This window comes from Spermophilus citellus, assembly GCF_964194105.1.
Source record: "Spermophilus citellus genome assembly, chromosome: 2".
In the NCBI taxonomy this organism is placed as follows: domain Eukaryota; kingdom Metazoa; phylum Chordata; class Mammalia; order Rodentia; family Sciuridae; genus Spermophilus; species Spermophilus citellus.
Window position 1 is genome coordinate 78,581,692 of NC_138183.1, and position 16,626 is coordinate 78,598,317.

Genomic DNA, 16,626 nt, shown 5'->3' on the forward strand with positions numbered 1-16,626 from the left:
AGTTTCTTACAAAACTAAACAACACATTCTTACCATGCAGTCCAACAATCATACCCCTTGGTAATTATCCAAATGACTTGAAAATATATATTCACACAAAAAACCAGACATAGATGTTTATAGCAGCTTTAGTCGTAATTGCCAAAACTTGGAAGCAACCAAGATCTCCTTCAGGAGGCAAATGGAAAAATAAACTGTGGTACATCCAGACAACAAAATATTGGAAAGTGCTAAGAAGAGATGAGCTTTCAAGACATGAAAAGATATGGAGGAACCTCAAATGCATGAGCACAGGAAGCCATACTTACTGTGTGATTTCCAACAATAAGATACTCTAGGAAGGACGAAGCTTGGCAGACACTTAACAGGATCAGTGTTTGCCAAAGGTTAGAGGGGAGCAGAGATGAATCGGTAGAGCCCAGAGGATTTTTAGGGCGGTAAAACTATTCAGTGTGATATTATAATGGTGGACATACGTCATTATATATTTGTTTAAGCCCATTGATATACACCAAGGGTGAGCCCTAACGAAAGCTGTGGCCTTTGGATGATAATGATGTGTTGATATAAGCTCATTGATTATAACATACCACAGTGATGTAGGATGCAGCTGGTGAGGGGACAGTGTGGTGGGGGAATGAGGGCATAGGGAGCTCTTTCTGTTCTTGCCTCTCATTTTACTGTGAACCTAAAATTTCTCTAAAAGTTTAATTGAAAAAAGGAAAACACATAAAAGTATAAGCAATACAGAAACTGCTCATAAAATAGGGAAAACTGTCAACACTGCTCTCACTCATTACTGTTTGACGGGTACTATTTTTCCTTTGTCCACACACACTTTTTTTTGCCAATAAGTATGATTATCCCATATGATCTGCATGTTCTATACATACTGTTCTTTTTTTTTTTTTTTAAAGAGAGAGTGAGAGAGGAGAGAGAGGAAAGAGAGAATTTTTAATATTTATTTTTTAGTTCTCGGTGGACACAATATCTTTATTGGTATGTGGTGCTGAGGATCGAACCCGGGCCGCACGCATGCGAGGCGAGCGCGCTACCGCTTGAGCCACATCCCCAGCCCCTGTTCTTTAATTTAATCTACCCAATGATACAATATGGGCATCTCAGGGAATATAAATCCTACTCATTTTTAAAAGGAGACTTCAAGTAGTTTCATTTTGCTGATGTCTTTTTTTAGTGTGTCAGTCCCATGATGATGCGAATTTACTTTTATTTCATTTTTTAGTAAAGAATTTGTTCCAGTATGTATCTGGAAGGCTGGATCAGTGGTATAAGCATAATTTTTTTGTGTGGATATTTTTATCCTTGAATACACAGCACCAAAATACATGCTGAGTGCCTGCTCCCTCCCTCTGTCATAAGCCTAGAGGCCATCAAAGTTCTTCACACTTGATATTTAAGGTAGATATAATCTCACTGTTGTTTTAATTTGAATTTCCTTTTATTACTATATAAGGTGAGAATTTTTAAATGTTTATTGGCTATTTATATTTCTCTTACTGACAGAGAGGTACCTGTGACATGCTTTGCCTACAGTGGTCCTTATATGTCTGGTGTAGTTCTTTATACAGAACTTTGTCAGGCATAGTGGGGCATGATGGCACATGCCTGTAATCTCAGCAACTAGGGAGGCTGAGGCAGGAGGATCACAAGTTGCAAGCGAGCCTTAGCAACTTGAAGAGACCCTGTCTTAATTTTTGTTTTTTTAAAGGGCTGAGGACATAGCACAGTGGTACAGTGCCCCTGGGTTCAATCCCTGATACCAAAAGAATATAAAACAGAAAGAACTCTATTTTGTAATTATTATTTTGTCTTGTGCTTACCTTTTCAATTTATTTATATACATTTTTGCTTGGTTTTTTTTGGTACCAGGAATTGAACCCAGGGGTGCTTAACCACTAGGCAACATCCGAGCCCTTTTTATTTTTTATTTTGAGCCAGGGTCTCCCTAAGTGCTTAGGGCCTCATTAAATTGCTGAAGCTGGCCTTGAACTTGCAATCCTCCTGCCTCAGCCTCAACTGCTGGGATTACAGGTGTGTGTCACTGATTCCATCTATACAATAAAATTTTACTAAACAAAAATTTTAAAATTTTGTATAGTTGACTTGTTAAGTTTTTTTTTAATCATGATATCATACTAAGAAAACAACCTCTATCTTAAAGTATGTATATGTATGCACATACACATTTTCTTATAGTTTATTTTTTAAAGTAGCATTATTACTTGTTTTAGTATAGAACCTTGGGGCTGGATGTTTTTTATGAGGTGTTATTCCTAATGTTTCAGAATGTGGGAGCTGGCCAGTTGCTGGGACTCCTCCTTCTTCTGCCCTTTCACTCAACTGATTTAAATGGGGTAAAGGGAATGATTTAAGAAATAGAGGTACATTGTGTTCTTTTAAGGTGTTCACTTCTAGAAATCAACAGTTCAAGCTAGGAAGAAGTAAAAGTAGCTTTATTGAGTTTCTTGAGTTAGCAGTACTCTCCTGATCTTAATAATTCTTCTGCTATAACTATAAATCATCACCTTCCCTCCAGCATTCATTTTCTGGCTGTTTACAAAAACTTCCAGGTCTTATTGAATTCTCTGTCTCCAGGCCCTGAAAATTCAATGCTTTGTCTCACACCCTCTTCATTAAGAAATGCTTGCTTCCTTTTCTCGGTGATCATCTTTCTCCCTGGTTACTGTAGAGGATGATTAAACCCTCATACACAGTGGGGAGAGGTAAACTTGAACATTTCCTTTTGTCTTTTGAGATGATCTAGCACGAGCTCTTGAATGTCCTGTGCTATACAGATCACAGCAGTACTGGGGATTGAACCCAGGGGCGATTTACCACTAAGCTACATTGCTAATCTTTTATTTTTTTCTAACTTTTTAAAAATTTTGAGACAGGGTCTCACTAAGTTGCCAAGGCTGGCCTTGAGCTTGTGATCTTCCTGCCTCAGCCTCCCAAGTTGCTGAGAGTATGGGCATGCACACTGTACCCAGCAGGGAATCCATTCTTGTGCTCCCAATGGACCAACTAGAGACAAGTTCAGCTGTGGCTTTGCTGTGGGGACGTGCACCTGTGTAGCAGGTTAGTTTCTTTCTATTGATGGTCTTGCATGGATAAAATGAATACTCTCAGAAGCCACTCTGTTTGCACTTTTCCTTGTTATAGGAAAAAAAATCCAATGTACCGTTAAAAAGTCTTTAAAATTCTTTGGGTGACAAATAGAAAGGCAGTAAGTTAATCTGAGTGTAAAATCTCAGCAATGTGAGAATACCAAAAAAAAAAAAAAAAAAAAAAAAGAAAAAGAAAAAAATCATCCTCCTTTCAAAAAACACCATTACAGACAGCATAAGGCTGTTGTAGGTAAGACCCAGGAAACTTAACACTTGAATAGTTTATATGCAGAGTTAAAACAAGAAATTGTTTTTATAAGCTGGTTGCCTGTAGGCTGTGAAAATATGGAAAACCATAATAGGAATGTTAAATGAAGTGATTCCCTGATTATCTGGAAATAATATTGGGGGGCTTATCAACCCAGAAAACTGTCATTAGGAGTTAGTGTTAGAAAAAGCAGCTTAGAAAAGGTCACTAAGCATCCCTTGGGAAACTAGGAAGGAAACGTTAAGAGGACATGAGTGTTTCCTATAACATTCTTATCAGGAATATGCAGGCAAAAATTCTTTATCATTTTTCCACTTCCCTTATAAAATCCTTTGCTGAGATCTGAGTTATGGTAAAAATTACTCTGTGGTTGGTTTAGAAAATAGGAATAGGTCATATTTTTTTTCTGATCTTTAAATATTTTTAAGTTTATAGGATTCATAAAGCATCTAAAAACACAAAGATAGTTCTTAATATGAGACTTCTCTACTAAGTTCTTCACTATTTACGTATTTCTGACCTCTTAGGCACACTGTAATTATTAAGGGGAATCAAATCTTACTTATATTGGTAGCTTAAATTATATTTCTCAACTTTTTGGACACAACTATTAAAATGGTTTGAAAGTGAAGACCAATTTAACATCTTTTGATTGAGATTTAAAATTTTTTTCATATGCAGTTTTGAAAGGTCTGAGGACATAGCACAGTGTCAAATTGCATGTGGAAAAAATGCACTGGCTACTTCGATTGAAAAGAGGCAAATGGCATAAAAGTCTTTGAGGCTGTAAAGACTCCTCAAATTGTGAAAATGGTTGGATAAAAGGAGGTACAGAGTGAAGGTGGCTATCATGTTGGCGTGGCATAGGTAAGCCTAATTTAGTAAAAGAAGCTCTCCTTTTTGTCAGTATGTTCATAGGGATGTAGCATGGGCCACAAGCCACCAACAACTCTGGGCTTGAGTGTTGCTCTGCCATTTCCTAGGTATGTGACTGTATGACCTCAGGCAAACTATTTAACCTCTCTGTGCCTTAGTAGTCTCATCTCCCAAGTGGTAGAAAACATACCTATTTTATAGAGTTGCCATAAGGATTAAAATAGTTAATGCTATGAAGCACTTTGAATGGCTCCTACACATAGTAAGCACTCAAAAAGTGTTCATTACATTAGATTAATTATGCTTTTGAAAACTCATACCTGAAAAACTCTAATTTTATTTAGAAGAAAATAAGCCACTAGTTCAAAATGCTTATATGAGAAATCCCCAAAAATGAAGATTTAAGCATTTATTTCATGCTTCAGGATCAAAATGTATTTATATTCCTCCTTCATATGCAGTTGTTACCCATGTCTACATGTTTATAAAATAAAGCTCTTCAGATGTACTCTTCAATACTTATGCTTTTTTGTTCATCTGTTTAAAAGTGTTTGAATATACACCTTTCATTTGGAAATCAAGGTAAATTTTCAAATTCAACTTAGGTTAAAATTCTGTCCTTTAAGATCTAGGAGAGGGGTTGTGGCCATTAAACTAGCTCTTTCAACATAATTATGTCAACTAAATAAAAAGAACTATGTCAGCAAGTGGCAGTTTTAATTACTAACTTGCAGCAGCCAACACCACTTTGCTTCACAGTTTTGCTATTTATAAAAATAAAAGGTTCAGACGTGGTGTGACAAAGCTCCCCACAGCAGGAAAGTAAAAGGGGGAGGAGAGGGAGGAACCAGCAGAGTCTTGCCACAGCTGTCTTCTAAGGGATCTTAAGTCAATACTTTAGCAAGAAAAGAGCTGGGGCAGCAGCGGGGATAGATGGAGTAGCTGGGGAAGACTCACTGGGGTGCCAGAAACAAGTAGGAATTCAAGATATTCCTTTCTAACATCTCAGGAGGCTGAGGCAGGAGCATGGCAAGTTCAAAGCCAGTCTTAGCAACTTAGCCAGGCCCTAAGCAACTTAGCAAGACCTTATCTCAAAGTAAAAAATAAAGAGGGGTGGGGAGGTGGGGAGGTGGTTAAGCACCCCTGGGTTCAATCCCTGGTACCAAAAAAAAAAAAAAAAAAAAGAAAAGAAAGAAAGAAAAACTTTAATTTTATATTTGTGTATTTCAACCTACAAAATCAAATATCCAGTTAAGTAGGCAGCCCTCTGTATCCATGGGTTCCAAATCTGCAGAGTCAACAAACTGCAGATGGAAAATATTCAGGAGAAAAACGAAACAACAAAAAACCTGCGTCTGTTGAATATGCACAGGCATTTTTATCTTGACATTATTTCCCAAACAATAAACAACTATTTTTATAGCACTTATATTGGGTTAGGTATTACAAGTAAATGATTTAAAGGATTTAGGAGGGTGTACATTAGTTACATGTAAATACTGTATCATTTTATAGAAGGGGCTTAAGCATCTTCCAATTTTGGTATCTGTTTGTGGTCCTGGAACCAATCTGCCATGCATACCAGCGAGAACCTTAGAGAAATTCACAAACAGGGCTGGAGATGTGTCTCAGTGGTAGAGAGCTCATCTACCACATGTGAGGCCTTGGGTTCCATCCTCAGAACCACATAAAAATAAATAAATAAAATAAAGGTACTGTGTCCAACTACTACTAAAAAGTAAATATTTTTTAAAAAAATAAATTCATGAACATGATGAAAATTCAATATAAAATTTCTACTTAAACATAATAAACTTTAGAACAAGCAGCTTATTGCTTCTGCTTATTTAACTTAAGGAAACGAAGCCATAAATTCTGGGAAGACAGGGTCTAAGTTTGTACTGGTCATGGTATTATCCTGTTGGTTCAATGACCATCGGTTGAATTAATTAGCTAATTTGATGAATTTCCTAATTATATTTTCCTATGAGTGAAACTTCTAGATTAGTTGACTCTAAAAGTCCGGGCATTGTTTAATTGTGGTATTGCTTTTGTGTGTATGTGTGGTACTGGGGATTAAACCTAGGCGTATTCTAAAACTGAGCTACATTCCCAGCTCTTCCTTCCTTCCTTTCTTTCTTTCTTTTTTTCTTTTTCTTTTTCTTTTTTTTTTTTTTTTTTTGTTTTTAATTTTGAGACAAGGTCTTGGTAAATTGCTTAAAGCCTCACTAAGCTACTGAGGCTGAACTTGGATTCGCCATCCTCCTTCCTCAGGCTCCTGAGTAGCTGGGATTACAGGTGTGTGCCACCACGCCTGAGTACAGTATTGCTTATTAAGACTAGAAGAATTTTTACAAGGAAGAAAAGCAATAGCTGTGGCCAAGAGTCTCACTTTGACTTTGAAACATCATAACTTTGGAGAATGCAGCTGGGTAAAAGTGAAACAGAAACCATACGACCCTATTTTTTTCTAAAGTGAATGCTGTATATTTGCCTATACTTCTTGACAAACCAAACTTCATTGAGCAAGGGAAAGAACTAAAGTGAGACTTCTATTCAAATTAGAAGTGTCAATCTTTAATCTGGCAACTTTCCATCTTCTTCCTTTTTGTCTTTCCTCTACTCCACTGACTCCACTTCATCTTCCTTCCTACTGTTTTGGAAATATTAACCTTTAACATAATAAAGTCTCTGCCCTGGAGAACAGACATTCTAGGGGGAAAAGAAAGACAATAAACATGCAAACAATTAAATAATATAATTTCAATTAGAGATTTATGGAAAATAAAATGAATACTTGGGATAGGGTATGATGGGGTGGGAGGAATAGGGAAGTAGAAAGCACCTTTGATGGCAAAGGTCAAGGAAGGTCTATCTGTGAAGGTGACAACTGATTAAGGACTGAATAAAGAGGAGGAATCACTGATACAGTTTGGATCTAAATATGTTTTAAAAATCTCATGTGTTAGGAAATGCAGCAATGTTCATAGGTGAAAAGATTGGATTATGAGAGGTAGACTTCATCAGTGGATTGATTCATTTGATGGGTTAATAATTTGAATGGACGACTGGGTGGTAACTGTAGGCAGGTGGCGTGTGACTATAAGAGATAGGTCAGTGAACTATTCCTTGTCCCTGGCTCCTGGCTTTCTCCTTCCCTCTGCTTCTTGGCTGCCATGAATTGAGCAGCTTTCCCCTGCCATGCCCTTGTGGCATGATGATCTGCCTCACTGCAGACCCAGAGCAATGGAGTTAGTCAACCAAGGGATGAAAGTCTGAAACCATGAGCCCCAAATAAACTTTTCTTTTTTTAAGTTGTTCATGTTGGGTATTTTTGTCACAGTGATGAGAAGTGACTAGCACAGCCAACGACTTACCATTTACCGCAGTCAACTTAGTGACTTACCATGGCCAGTGTACTCAAAAGAATCTGCTTCATCGGGGGTATCGAGTTCATCCACATTGATGTCAATTTCATCTGGACTGTCCAGGTTATCGTCAGAGAGAATAGAGCCTTCACTTTGGTCCAAGGAAAGATTGATATTTGGAGCTGTGAGTTTGATTCTCCGAGGATGAGTCCCATTAAGATCCAGAGAATTAGGAGGCTCTAAAGAAGGAATAGCAACATTAACTACTAGAATATAAAACAAAATTGCCAAGAATAGGTTTAGAACCCACTGAAAGCATCTTTAAGTCCCTTTCATTAAAGGCAGATCTGCTATAAATCCTTATAGGGGATATGGACTCCCTTCTTGTCAGCAGGCCTGAGAACTTGCTTCCCTCCAACCCATCTGTCAACCATGGCCATGTAAGTAAGATAGGAAGTAAGAGCTATTGCTAAAGGGGAAGAAAACTATTTTTTTTTAAAACTTTTCTATTTAGGTTTAAGGACTTTATGCAGCTATAATATTTTTATGGGGTATTTAGCAAAGTATCTATTTTCTAATAATTCTTGTCAACTTTGCTTCTGTGGGACAGAGGTTAAGAATTCTGTTTTGTTCACAGACACTTCCAAAATAGTTCTTTCCAGGTCCTGACAACACTGATTTTTAGTGACCTTTCTTGTTTTGTTTTGTTTTCAAATAAAACCTGAGGTATCCTCCCAGGCTACATTCTTTGAATGTACCCAAGCACACTACCTCTCATGCCAATATTGTTTGACATCCGTTCCATGACATATGTGATAATCATATTTTAAGGCTCACAGCAGTAGCTCCCACCCTTTTGTTGTAGCATGTATCTTTCTGCTCATGTGCATTTCATTTAATAGAAGCAAAACTGGGAAGTCATTTTAATCAAGTTCATCTCAACCCAAAAGAGACAATCTAATGTGGTATAATAAGAAATATGTTTGATCTTTACCTCTGGTTCTAGGCACAGAGTTTCTAAAACCCTGGGGATTTCCTGAGATCGAAGGAGTATCTCATGTTATCTACAGCAAGCCCCTTTTGATCAGACCTGAGTTTATGCTAAGGAGATAACTTAAAGCGGAGCCCCAAGATAGCTTCAGCATGGGGCAGGTCACCAAAAAGACTAAGTGACTGGAACTTTCAGCCCTACACACTAACCTCTGGGAAGGAGGTAGAGGGCTGGAGATTAAACTTTATAAGAACTCTTGAATAACAAGGTTTGATAAGCATCTGGGTTGGGGAATGCATTTAGATGCTGGGAGGTGGCACACCCAGAGAGGGAATGGGAACTCCACCTTGTGTGAAATCCAGAAGACAAAGATGACCAAAAGGCAACGTTTAAAGAGCCCTTCCAAATGGAGCCGTGCAGCTGTTAGGAGAACAGCTGTACTAAGTCATGACTATCCAAGAAAATGAACTCTTAAAACAAGGCAGAGGAATGTGAATTGTTGAACTAGGCCAAATCTACAAGAGTCACTAACATCTTTTAAGGAATGCTACAGTTGCAATTGTAACAAATAACAAATGAACTTCTCACCTAGATAATGGTCCTAGCAATCAATCATGTATATATAGTGATATGTATCCTAGTGATACGTATCCTAGTATAACTCTTCTGCACCAGTCATCCTTCTTTTTGAGTAACCTATGAAATTTCCTTTGTCCTCAGCTTCTACTTTCTTTTAAAAACCCTGCACATCTGAGCTTCTTTGGAGAATTCATTGAGAGTTATCTGATCCTGTGTTTTCCTAAACTGTAATTCCAAAGACCCAAATAAAGTCTTTTTGCTTTTACCATTTCTGAGTTTGAATGGGTTGACATTACACGGTGTCAGAATTGGGATCTGAAGTGACTCATCTCCCCCTGTGATGCTGCCAAGGACACAAATAAGTGCCCACAGGGGTCTTTTATTCTCTATCATCTCCCTGGCAGCTTCGGATCATGAGGGCAAATCCTCTCAGTTTCTAAACCTTTTTCACTGAAGTTCCAAAACTTTGGGTGTCCTTTGTTGCCAGCTGCTTAGGAGAAAAATCTCTCATATAAGTATCTAGGAGGGCATCCCTCATTTTGGTGGGTACTGAGTTTCTAAGAAAGGAACATTTCATCTTGAGTTAATTACAGGAAGCTCCTTCTCTGAGAATGCTCCTACTGGGCAACCACCATCTAAAACTCCTCTTTTTTTTCATGGTTTAAATGTACTGGTTATCTTTTTGTAAATTCCTGACTCATTGAGCTAAAATTATGTATGATAATTTGAAATTATTTGGCTCCTCCAAGGCTCTTTTGATATTTCAAAATTAATTCTACTTGTATAATCAATTAGAAAAAAAACTGGAATGGTGTTATGGTTTGGATGTGAGGTATCTGCTAAAAGCTCCTATGTTAATGCAGGTGTGTTCAGAGATGAAATGACTAGATTATGAGAGTTGTAACTAATCAATCCATCCTCATTTGAATGGTCTGGGTGATAACTGTAGGCAGGTGGGACATGGCTGGAGAAGATAGATCCCTGGGGGTGTGCCCTGGGAGGGTTCCTCTGCCGTGTGACCTCTTTCCCTTTCTGTTTTCTGACTTTGCCATGAGTTGAGCAGACTTCCTCCACAGGTTTTCCTTCAGCCATGATGCACACTGCCTTACTTCAGGTCCAATCTCCCAGCCTAGCATTTCAGATTTATATAAATTAGTCTAGCTACTTGCAAAAAAAATATTATAGCTAAGTAATGGATTGTTTTGGTCAGTCGGAATAATCCTACTAGAGATTTCTCAAGAGTAACTGCTAAAAGCCAAGCACACGCTCAAAAATTATCCCTAAAACTTTATAAATAAATACCACTGTATTTCTCAAATTCTCTCATTATTCTACAGTGCATTCAGTGTCCTGATAACCTATTTCTGATTATTACAGCAATTCTGAAAAAAAAAAATTTCTTCAAAATTCTGGCATGAAACACCTGATGGACAAAACAAATAGCCTATTCAATTCCAGTTTCTTAGATAGTCTTCAGGAAGATTAAGATACTTTGGTCAAAAAGCATTCCCTGGGCTGGGGTTGTCGTTTAGTGGGGGAGCACTTGCCTAGCATGTGTGAGACACTGGACTCAATCCTCAGCACTACACAAAAATGAATAAAATAAATTATTGTGTCCATTTACAACTGAAAAAAAAAAAGAAAAGCATTCCCTGCTGCGTGTGGGCCTTTAATCCCAGTAGCTCAGGAGGCTGAGACAGGAGGATCGTGAGCTCAAAGACAGCCTCAGTAAAAGTGAGGTGCTAAGCAACTCAGGGAGACCCTGTCTCTAAATAAAACTCAAAATAGGGCTGGGGATGTGGCTCGGTGGTCAGGTGTCTCTGAGTTCAATCCCTGGTACCACCACCAAAAAAAAAAAAAAAAAAAGCGAAAGCATTCCCTGATCTGAGAAAAGGCCCCATGAATTATTTGCTTTAGCTGAGCAACTGTCCCAAATTCTCGTTAAGAAATCTGAGGAAAAGTCACTAAAGCTATGGAGTCTCAAATCAGGTTGCTTGGCTTGTGATGGAAAACCAGACCTGGTTGTAAGATGAAATTATAAAAACATTATGGTAAGAAAACAATGTCTGGGGAAAGGAGTCAGTTCCCCCGTCAGCTCTTCTTCAGGAATCCTAATTAACCATGGGTCGTTATCTTTTGGATTATAAATAACTGTCTCTAGGAGTCTTTACTATGTCCTCCTGAAATGTAAACCCCTCTTTCAGGGCTAGAGATTCAACAGATGCCTGTGAAAAGAGCTATTTCTTCTTATCTGTTTCTGTAACTTACTTTATGGTTGAGACCCTGCACAAGGCCTTCAGCCATGTAGAGTGTTGTGGGATCAGAGCTCAGGATTTGGAGTTTGTTCTCCTCTGGGATGGCTGGGGGATGCTGTAAAATAGTTTGGAGTTCTCCTCTCCAAGTGCTGCTTGCTACTTCTCGACTGGTCTGTTTCCCTCAACAAGTGCATGAGCTTCCAGATGAAACAATTGTCTCCTAAGTCAAATTTCTCAAACTCTTCCAGTTCTCCTAGAGGTGTTTCTAATTATTGGCCCATAAATCTAACTCTTGATCATCCTGGACATGATTTTACATTTTCAGATTATGGTTTGGATGTGAGGTGTCCCCCAACAGCCCACATGTGAGACAATGCAAGAAGGTTCAGAGGAGAAATGACAGGTTTTGAGAGTCTTAACCCCATCAGTGAATTAATCCCCTGGTGGGGATTAATTGAGTGGTTACTGAAGTGATAGGGTGTGGCTGGAGGAAGTGGAAATTCGGGTGTGGCTTTGGGGTATATATTTGGATCTGGCAAGTGGAGACTGTCTGTGCTTCATCATGTGAGATGGTTCCCTCTGCCATACTCTTCCATCATGATGTTCAGCCTCACCTCAAGCCTGGAGGAATGGAGCTGGCTGCCTATGGACTAAGACCTCTGAAACCTTGAGCTCTCAAATAAACTTTTCCTCCTCTAAAATTGTTCTTGTCAGATCCTTTAAGTCAGAGCAGTGAAAAAACTGAGTAAAACAATATTATAATACCATAAGATCACCATTAAAAATGGCATAACAAAAACCCAAGGGTGATTTGAACTACATTATAAAGCAATTATTTCCCAGTTATGAAATGGATATATATATATACTATTGTCACTTAAGGTCTGATTCACCCTTACATTGGGAGCAACATAATCATACTAAGATGGGTCAAGTAGATAGTACTCATTACCTTGGGTGGTATTCTTCCATACCCTGTTCTTCTATAATAATCATAAGATCCTCTGATTGGCTAAAGACTGAGAATGGTGACCTGTCATTTACTGGAGAGAATGTAATGGAACTCAATGGCTCTGTGGAACCAGTATTTGGCCTTGGCGTTCCCTCACTTGAATAGGACATTGCACCTTGGGCTTTCACTGGATACAGAGGCATATTCAATCCTCCTTCAGTATGGGCTCTAATAACTTTTCCCCCTTAAAAGACAGAGGGATTCGATCATTGTTGCTGTGTTTGTTCCTACTTTAGAGTTCTTAGATGTGATTGCCCTCATGGAAGTATTAGCTAATTTCATCTATCAAGGCTTAAACGACAGCTGACAAACATTACACTTGGTAAATACAGAAATGCCCTTAATAAAAAAAGCATTCTTGGGGCTGGGGCTGGAGCTCAATGGTAGAGCGTCTGCCTAGAACGCGTGAGGCACTGGGTTCAATCCTCAACACCACATAAAAATAAAAAAAGGTATTGTGTCCATCTATAACTAAAATATATATATATATATATATATAAAAGAAAGAAGAGCATTCTTAGAAAACCACAGGGCACTTGATATTATCACTGTTTCTTGAGGGGGTACTTGTGCTATTATTAAAACAGAATTCTGTGACTATACAACTGATGAATAATCAACTCGTCAGTTATATGAAAAAAATGCTTTTAAAATGACCTTGTACTTAGCCTAGGAGAATTGTTTTAATGGTCTGGATCAGGTTCCAGTTGGCTAAAAGCCTTACTGATGGTGTTATTACTACTCCTTGCTATTCTTATTGATGCTTGTATTTTTATAAATTTTTAATATGATGCATAACTCACTGTTTAACTACTTCTATTACCTGAATAATGATCTCATGTCAACCAGAAGCCATCAATCATTCATCAGAGGATTGAACCCAGTGAAAGCCCAAAGTGCAAAGTATCAAGTCATTTTGTAAGCCATGCTCTCTGTAAGCCCTGCTCTCTGACTGCCTCCTTGTTACTCAAATGTGACCTTAAGCTCTCTATCTACAATCACCTTTTCTCTTCTTTACAGGGATATGACCCCCTGGGAATGAACCTTCTCAGATCCAAGGGACCAGATCTACTTAAAATCAACATATAATACAAAGATTGATTATTGATGCTTTCAATCATGATCAAAAGGGGAAAATGTGAAAACTATAAGAAAATCATAACAAAAAGCAACACTTACAGAGCCCTTCAAGGCAGAGTTAGTAGGTCATTAGGGGACCAGGAATTACTGGTATTAGGAGCTACTACCTGAGAAAGTGAACTCTTGAATTGGGCATGGAAATGTAAACTTTTGAATTGAGCCAAGTCTGCAAAAAACACTAACATCTTTTAATGCATGCTGTAGCTGCAACTGTCACAAATAACAAATTAATTTTTCATTAAAGATAGTTGTGGAGATCAATCATGTATAGCTTAGTGATATGTATCCTAGTGTTATGATAACTTCTCTGTACCACTCATCTTCCTTTTCATGCAACTTGTAAGATTTCTCTGTCCTTATCTTCTACTTCCCTTTATTTTATTTTTCTTCATTCATTCATTCATTCATACTGGAGATGGAACCTAGAGGTGCTTTACCACTGAAAATGTCTCCAGCCCTTTTTATTATTTGTTTTGAGACAGGGACTTGCTAAGTTGCTTAGGGTCTCATTAAGTTGCTGAGGCTGCCCTTAACTTATGATCCTCTTGTCTCAGTCTCCCATGTCACTGGGATTACATGCATGTGCCACCACACTCAGCTCTCCTTCCTTTTAAAATTCCTGTACAACATGAACTTCTTTGGAGCACTCATTCAGAGCTGTTTGAATCTTTATTTTCCCAAATTGCAATTCCCAAGATATATAAATAAAATGAAATAAGGATCTTTTGCTTTTATAATTTCTGAATTTAAATTGACCAAACATGCCTATGCACCTCATCAGCTTAGTATTCATCTGTGTCTTTTACAATATGCTCCATAATAAACCAGTAAATGTAAATAAAATATTTCCATTAGTCCTATTAGCTGTCCTATCAAACTACTAAACCTGAGGAAGGGATTTGTAAATATATTTATAGCCAATTGGTCAAAAGTACAGGTCCATATTAGGATTTAAAATTGGTTTCTGTAGTAGGGGAAGTCTTGTGGGACTAAGCCCTTAACCTGTAGGAACTGGCACTATCTTCAGGTAGATAATGTCAGAATTGAACTGCATTATAGGATACCCAGTTGGTGTCCTCTAGAGAACTGTGTGATATAAGTAGGAAAAATCCTAAATATCTGGTTATAGAAGTACTCTTTGTAAGAGTGTAGTAGGAGAACTGTTTCTTGTCTTTACCTGAAACCAGAAGTAACAGGTTTCCCTGGACAAAGTATTTTGAAGGCTATCTGGTATACCCTTCAACTCTGAAATTCTAACTATGGCTCTGTTCTAATGATACTGGTTCTATTCCTTTATCATTAGGATTTTTATTTTCTACATGGAATATCACCTAAACTGTGTACCATGTAATGTTTTTATGTATTACTTTAAAAAATGTTTCTGCTGACTAATACATTTGAAAAACACTAGGTTTCTATATTATAGAAATCTTTAGCACAGTGTTGTCCAAAATAATTTTTGTGATAATGAAAATGTTCTATGTATGGGTACTGAGCACTTGACTAGTGCAACTGAAGAGTGGAATTTAAAATTTTATTCATTTTAATTAATTTAAATAGCCACATGAATTTAGCTGCTAACCATATAGGTTAACCATAGCCTTAATACCTTTAATATTCAAAAGTATATTGTGGGGCCTAGTACATGCCTGTAATTCTAGCTACTCAGAAGGCTGAAGCAGGAAGATTGCAAGTTTGAAGCTAGCCTCAGTAACTTAGTGAGAACCTGTCTCAAAATAAAAATAAAAAGAGAAGGAAAGGGTCTATATAGTTCAAGAGCTACAGTACCCCTGGATTTCATCCCCAATACTGAAAGAAAAGTATACTGTAACTCTTGAAGAGCAAAAGAAACTTTCAGTGGTCACCATTGGCCTTAGAACATTTAAAAAATAATTATCTCACAACTAGTATTTTGAAGAATGCACTTTAAATACTAGGGTGGAAGACAAATTTCATTACTTCCTTTGTCTCTACCTCATTCTAGGCATGATTAATAGTGCCATGGTTCTGGATCTTGGTATGATATTGTAGCTGATGCAGTACAAGAGAGTGATTCTAGTGCAAAGTAACAACTGTGTAGGTTGCAACTGAAAATTTTAGTCTTTTTGTGTGTGTATGCCTTAGACACAAATCCTTATAGTATAAGGTTATTGTCCCAGGGATTTATTTATTTATTTATTTTTCTGTGGTTGTTGTTGTTTTGTTTGTTTTACAGTTCTGGGGATTGAATCCAGGGCCTTGTACATGCTACCAAGTAGTCTACCACTGAGTGACAATTCCACCCCCCCACCTCCTTCCTGTCTGTTTATAATTAAGGTACTATGCTTTCTTGATATCATATTTCCAATTTTAAACAATCACACAATTACATGTGAACTTGGGGAACTTAGACACTAGCCAGAATTTGGTAGTATGATATCTAGCTACTGGTTATCACAAGAACTGAAAACATCTGCCACAGCCCAGGTGATAAAATGTGGCCCATACTAGTGAGTTTCAATATTCAAATCAACTCTGAAATTAAACAAATTGAACTCAACACCTTCCTTTCACACAGTTTTTTTTTCCTCTCTTCACTTTAATCACTGAAATCACAAGTTAAATGCATAGGAAATGGTTCTCTCACTGAATAATGGAGATGTTTGGATGCAGAATACCACAAGGAAATGAATAAATGCTTCTCTCACCAGGCCTCAAGTCTGCAGCATCCGGACTTGGCATTCCCTCCTCAAAGGGGATGTCCATTCCTACATCCTCTGACAGTAGCCTGGAGAAAAAAAAAAAAAAAAAGCAGAGTGTAAAACACTGGGTGGGATTTTATTTTCTTTGAAAAGGAAACCCAGAGATTACTGGATACGATTTTCAACTCAAATGAAATAAGCCAAATATGTGCACTGAATCCATTGTTAAGTGACCCCAAATTAGAATAGAGTTTCTGCAGTTAACTGTGAAGGAGAACCATGAACACCAATTTCATGGGCAACTCAAACTCCAAGTTCACCTGCGTAC

At 37.8% G+C, this 16,626-nt stretch overlaps 1 protein-coding gene across 7 annotated transcripts in view; it reads right to left on the reverse strand.

Moving 5' to 3' along the window:
• Positions 1–16,626, reverse strand: part of PRUNE2 (prune homolog 2 with BCH domain) — a 262,656-nt gene that overhangs the window by 33,248 nt on the left and 212,782 nt on the right. For all 7 annotated transcript variants that reach the window (XR_014020379.1, XM_081278889.1, XM_081278893.1 and 4 more), the window contains exons 10-11: positions 16,305–16,384; positions 7,679–7,879 (exon numbers count right to left, since the gene is read on the reverse strand). Coding sequence is in view for 6 of the 7 variants with exons in the window: in XM_081278889.1 (XP_081135015.1) it covers positions 7,679–7,879; positions 16,305–16,384 (281 nt within the window). In the remaining variant the exon portion in view is untranslated. The remainder of the gene's footprint in view (positions 1–7,678; positions 7,880–16,304; positions 16,385–16,626) is intronic.